The sequence below is a fragment of the Ostrinia furnacalis genome, unplaced genomic scaffold (assembly GCF_004193835.3).
Source record: "Ostrinia furnacalis isolate ACB-3 unplaced genomic scaffold, ASM419383v2 OfSCF1006, whole genome shotgun sequence".
NCBI lineage: Eukaryota > Metazoa > Arthropoda > Insecta > Lepidoptera > Crambidae > Ostrinia > Ostrinia furnacalis.
This window is the reverse complement of record NW_021131245.1, coordinates 220797-227408: the sequence shown is the minus strand read 5'-3', so window position 1 is coordinate 227408 and position 6612 is coordinate 220797. Positions and strand designations below refer to the sequence as shown.

At 31.5% G+C, this 6612-nt stretch overlaps 1 protein-coding gene across 1 annotated transcript; it reads left to right on the top strand.

Moving 5' to 3' along the window:
- Nucleotides 1-48: 48 nt before the first annotated feature.
- Nucleotides 49-5149, top strand: unc-119 (unc-119 lipid binding chaperone). Its single transcript, XM_028301845.1, has 4 exons — nt 49-591; nt 896-1068; nt 1330-2626; nt 3290-5149. The coding sequence occupies exons 1-3, from the start codon at nt 239-241 to the stop codon at nt 1446-1448; spliced, it is 645 nt and encodes a 214-aa protein (XP_028157646.1). The 5' UTR covers nt 49-238; the 3' UTR covers nt 1449-2626; nt 3290-5149.
- Nucleotides 5150-6612: the final 1463 nt, after the last annotated feature.

Genomic DNA, 6612 nt, shown 5'->3' with positions numbered 1-6612 from the left:
TCGAACGAAAGAAAGAAAAGAAATGACAGCTGTTGTCCTTCCTTCACTCACATTTTGATCGATTTTCGATAAACGGAAAAAACTAATGAATTTACACATTAGAAACTTTAAAAACTTCAAAAATGTTTTAAATTATGATTTGATAACTTCATACTACCCTCCGTATTACTTCTTTAAACCGCTTTAAATTTCAGTCGCGCCTTTAATTTTATTATTTCTCGTGTTAAACCCAGCGAAAATGAGTTTGGTCGGGAAAAAGTGCGAATCGATAACTTTACTTGAATCCAGTAAAGACGAAATAAAGCCTTGCAATGTTACTCCGGACGACGTGTTGAGGCTGGACAGAATCACCGACACATATCTCTGTAGCCCTGAAGCTAATGTATACGACATAGATTTTACGAGGTTCAAAATACGTGATTTGGAGACTGGGACTGTTTTGTTTGAGATAGCTAAGCCTCCGACTGACTTTGGAGTTGACAACGAAGGTGCTGAGGATGCTCAGGAAGAGCCGTTGGATCCCAATGCAGGTAGATTCGTGAGATACCAGTTTACGCCACAGTTTTTGAAGTTGAAGACAGTTGGAGCAACGTAAGTAATTTTATTTACAAGTATAATTTCTAATGCTTTAAATGCTGTCAACAAAATAGTATGATTAGATGTTATTTTTTATGTAATAAAAACTAATTAATTTAGATCAACCTTTATAGTATTATTATTAAACAACAGAAAAACATAGGCTACAATTTATTTACAACAATCTGTGTTAAACTGATATTCTTGTGAGAAGGTAGTTTTGAATAAGCTGAAACTGAAGTATGCCGTAAGAACTTATCATAGGTCTCTTTAATGTTTTCAACAGTAAATTTTAATTTCTATCATTACTAATTTTCAGTGTGGAATTTACTGTCGGTGCTCGTCCAGTGAGCCACTTCAGGATGATTGAGAAACATTTCTTCAGGGATACGCTGCTCAAGACTTTTGATTTCGAATTCGGCTTCTGTATTCCATTTTCGAGGAACACATGCGAACACATTTACGAATTTCCAACACTGCCACCTGATTTGGGTATGTTTATACAAATTCAAATAGTTTATTCAGTACATAGGCCCTTTTCAGGGCACTTATACACATCCCAAATATAGCTTGCCCTACCACAAATCATACAATAATCAAGTAGCATAACCAATTTGATATTACCTTATCTGTAAATTATCTACAATAACAGTTCACTTTACCTGTAATTATGTCAGGGGAAGAGAATTTGTTTAGTCTGTTTGGTCCTTCTGATCAGTAATGTTATTAATCTAGGTTTTATATAATTTTCAGTGGAAGAAATGATAGCGGCTCCATTTGAGACGTGCTCCGATAGCTTCTACTTCGTGGACAACCACCTGGTGATGCATAACAAGGCTGACTATGCATATAACGGAGGTATAAATAACTAAGGAAAGTATTCACTTTGGCCTTTTATCTCTAAATTTATTGGTACAGGCACTAATTGTTTCACTGTTTTGAATGTTTTTTGCATTCGTTAGATTTTTAAATTTTACAGTAATAAAATTACAAAACTACTTGATTTTAAATGGAAGTTCTGAAAGATAAGGGGCATTGATTCAGGGCTCTTGACTAAAAAGGAAACATTCCATTTTGAAATTTTTCCAAAAACATTCCAAAAACGTTACAAAATGTTATGTTGTGTCAGTCAATACTACTACAGGTATTGATATTATCTAGACTGAAGTGGGTGTGGCATGATCTCTCATTTATTTGTTGGTTTCTACACTTAGTTGACACTATTTGGCACATAAAATTTGATGTATTCTACACCTATTCCATAGGCAATGTGGTGTGAAACACTTTTTGTATTTTAAATAGAGTAAGTGAGTGCTTTGCACAGATCTGAATAAAATCTAGTCATATAATAAGGATATAAGTTTTTAAAATTATTCGGTTTGGTTATTACATTTGTATTTATAAAGCAGCTGCAGTTAAAACAAGCAAAGAATACAGGGATTGGGAATTGGTGAAATTGTAAAGAAAAATGCTGCCTTGGAAATGTTCATTAATGTCTAATTTCAAATATGTTTTAAAATATTGTGATTGATATGCTTTAAAATTTAAATTCTAGATTTCGTCAACATTGAAATGTATGTATGTATATGTACTTAAAATTATACAAGTGAGTGAATATAAAAACTTAACTGATGTCCTCTTAAAAATTGAACACTATTTTGGATTTTAGTCCTTATTTCTGGACCTATTGTCATAAAAATAAAATCTTTATAGATTTACCCAATAGGTACATTTAAGGGGTAATATTTATTTTTACTGTATTCTAAATGTGTCTTATTATAATACTAATTTTAAATTATGTATCATTCTAAATTTTGATTCTAAACAATATTAATTTGAACTTTACGGACGGCTTTTTATATTACTTACCTACGAGAATGGGTTCAGCTAGTTCGCATAATCATGGCTAGTGGGTAAACTGAAAATTCATACTACCTACTAGGCGTTGCGCGTGGCGTGTCACGTACGTGTCACGTTTATACAGGTGTAAATAGACCGACGCCGTAGCTTAGTGGTCATGTTTTCATAGAGATCTAACAAAATAACTAAAGTCCGATTTTTAATTCGACGGAATTCTGACAGCTGTCATTTTTTGACAATTCAGATGTAATAAGCCTTTTTTGCTTTGAATTATTAATAAATAATATGAAATGAAATTTTATCAAGTACAATTTACAAGAATGAACTATTTTTTGTTTCGTGAATTCAATGAACACTAATTATTATGTACATTTTAGAGATTAAATAGAAAAAAAACGTGTTTTTAACGTAGTAAAACAACATATTATCATAAACGAAAATATGTATTGATCATCAATCATCATTACGTCATCATAATCAACTTGGATTATAAAATTGGCATCTTGTTAAGTTGATTATTTTATGAAGCGAAGATTTTATTAACAAAAGGATTTTCATAAAAAAGGTTTGTAAACCATGGATTATTGGCCAGGGAGTCCAGTAATAGAAAAATAATTTCCCAATTTTTTTTGTTACTTCAAAAGTATGATAATAAAAATTCAAATAACCATTTTGAAATGATCGGTACATTTTTAAGCCTTAGTTTTTTAAGTTAAACCTTAAATTCAAGAATGGATTATTTTTTAATTAATGAAAATGCTCTCCATTCTTAGTGGGAATGTTTCAGTGTTGACAACACTTCTGAAATGTCAAAATTCCGTCGAATTAAAAATCAGAGTTTAAANTAACTAAATAAATGTTGGCGCGCTTTATTCTAAACTTTTGGACATCCTTTTCTCATTCATAAATGGAATAACTGTAATCATTTTTTTTTTAGTTTTCGCTCAGCATTAAATAGCTCAAATAAAGATTTTCCAAATTAACTAAATACCTATCGCCACCGAAACTTCGGCGTCGTTCTATTTATAAAAAATCCTGTAGAAAAAGTACAAGATAATGACATACATAATCTCCGCCAACGCAGTCCTCTTGTGTGGGAAATTGATTTATTTAAATTACATAAAAAGCGTAATGAAATCGGGAGCCACAACAGTTATTTAGTTATGGAACTTTAAATTCTGCCCATGCCGTCCAAAGCCTTGTTGATTTAAACAAGTGCCCTTGCTTTAATGTGAATATTTAAAAACTAAAATACGAACTAAATGTGTTCACTATTTTATGTAAAATTATTGTCTTTGGTTTTAATTTTTGTAGGTATTAATCTACCTATTAATGTAACGTCGAAGTATTTTGTGCGTGAACAGCAAAAAATAATGCATGTTTTTTTCTCTTTTAATCTTCCTTGAATGAAAAGAGGATTATGAATAATAAATATGTTAAAAATGTTTTAAATAGGTAATTTATTTTTTAATTATGTACACATTTGTGGCCATTGCTTATATTTAAATTAATGCGGTACCCGTCCCCCGTCTGAATTACTATCCAATGTTATTAACATTTTTGCAATTTGGTATCTTTTCTTTTGTATTAAATAAAATTAACTCATCAATTTAACACATGGCAGCTTTACTTGTCTATGCTCGAAAGCTAAATGCATGTTCAGGGATTTCCCCGCAACAATTGACATTGATTTTTTTCTCGCTCTCACACTACGTTTTATGGTTAGTACAAAAATAACCGTAGCGGAGGTATTATCGCACTTAACTTGTCTAAAGATTAATAAATCTAAATACATAAATAGCTCCTTGACAGGGGAAGCACCTACCTACATACTTTCACTAATCTGTGACTTTATGGCAGGGGTAGGGTTGCCATCCGTCCGGGGAGCGTCCGGGTGGGGTTTCATTTTGTTGTCCGGGTATAAAAAACAATGCCGGGCGATACGACTACGTTTTATAAAAACTGTCATTTTAGAGATGGCAACCCTAGGCAGGGGCCTCGGGTTTTAATTTTATTTTCGTAACATTTTTTCATTAAATGAAGAGGGAAAGACATTACATAAATATGTATTATGCTGAACCTAAGTAGTAGAACCGGACCCCACTTTATGAATTAGATGCTGTAGTGCTATGGTATAATACTTAGTTTAAATGGTATCTGGCCACGACATAGCTCGTTAAGACTATAGATATTATACCCCTATGTTATTTATGTCTATTTAAATTCGAACAATAATGTGATATCAGATCGGAGCTTCACTTACAAAGACTATTATTATTTGGTCCTCAATTATATTATGGCATGGATTGGTCCTTGAATACAAATGTAACTTAAATTCGCTGCATGAATTCAATTCCAAACGGTTATTGTTAAAAGAAAAAATATTATTAATCATAGTTTCACCATCTTTCCGTAATAATATTTTATTATTTGATGGACACACGACACACGTTTATTTATTGTAGTTCAGATTTCAATTCAATTATGTATTTTATTTATTTTTTATTTCCATGTAATCTTTAATTATTTAGTTTATACTGCGAAATAGAAAACTTTTTCTTATTTTAATCAAATATAATTATAAAAATAGACTAACTGTACTAGATACTATATGATTCCATTATAACCTGTGACTTATTTTATTCATGTACTATCGGCAACAGTGTTAACTGCCCATTGCCGGTCATGTTGTCGATTAGAGCAAGAGCTAAAACGGAAATGGATAGTTAACACTGTGACCGATAGTACCTAACATCATTTATGAATACTTATACTTACTTAAAGATTTTATATTGTGTGTACTTAGCTTGTTTGAAAAACTGTGTTGTTGTTTTTGGTAGAGTATAATAAACACCCTGAATAATAATCTGGTTTTAATTTTTTCACATAAATAATGTAGGATAAATAATTATGAAATCAACATTTATAGAACATCAAGATATTTATTTGAAATTACATAATACAATACACATTCACTTATAAAACACAAGCTATTTGGGTAATAATACGTAATCTACGCATATTTGTTGCTAAAATAAAGATTACTTATAATATATTTTAGAGAAGGTGTACATTTTGTCTTCTGCGTGTAAGCAGTAAAAATTTAGAAATAATCACTTAAACAAGATTTTTATTCCAATAACCCACTACCTCAGGTGGTTGAACTTGAAGCTTTGAATTGCCGGGCGACTGCTCTGTCCACTGTGCTATGTAGGAATTCTGAAGTGACTCGTCATTAGCCAGAGCGTCGCGTCACAACAAAAAAAAACAAAACCAACAAATTTATTGTCTTACCAATGTATTAATATGTAGGCGAGTAAAGGCTAACCTGAGGCAGTCAATAATGTAACTTACATTAATTTTACATTAAATGCTTTTATCTTATAACCAATCTAAATAACTACTTAGACTTTAGATAAATGTAGGATAACATATTTAACGTACACTTAAATATACTTAAGCACGTTATATCATATTTATTTCGTTGATTTGTAATTGCATATTAACGAAAAATAATAATTCAATGGCGCAGTGTCCATTTTGTATTACAGCAGATTCTTGGTAGTTATCTGCTAAATTGCCAGAGGTAAACCCTAACTGGCTATTGATTCTTAATTTTTTGCTTCCAATGGGAAGTCCTACAAACAAGTCAAGTTTTATAATAAGAGTTGCCATCCAGGGATTGTTATGACAATGGGGTTATCCCCAAATGTGTAATATAAAAACATTCACCGTACATTGTTTAATATTTGGAAAAGATCAATAAAAGTACGGAGACCTCCGGATGGATGGTAGGTAACCCGTGGTAACACCCTTTTTGTGTGATACAAGTGGTATGAAAGTATCATATTATTGGGATTCTATTTCTTATTGACTTTTCTGCAATTTTGTTCCAAAAAACACTTCCACAGCTTTCAAAAACAGACGGTACTATGCCAAGTCTGTGCAATAGGTCCTTAGGACCTTGTCTACTCGTTATCTTAATGCTGAATCATAAAGAAGGTATTAATTTTTATTTTGCTAAACTTCCTCGTTTTAGTATGTCATGTTTGTAGAAGACATACAACAGGAACATCGTCCATCTATAATATTCCCTTATTGTTGTAAGACTAATATTATAGGTTCTTACGAATTAAAAATAAGCAAATAATAACCCATTTAATAAGGGCCATGTCA

Coding starts and splice junctions, on each gene's coding strand:
- unc-119 (XM_028301845.1), top strand. CDS start 239: ATGAGTTTGGTCGGGAAAAAGTGCGAATCGATAACTTTACTTGAATCC. Junction 592..895: donor TTGAAGACAGTTGGAGCAAC/GTAAGTAATTTT, acceptor ACTAATTTTCAG/TGTGGAATTTACTGTCGGTG. Junction 1,069..1,329: donor AACACTGCCACCTGATTTGG/GTATGTTTATAC, acceptor TATAATTTTCAG/TGGAAGAAATGATAGCGGCT.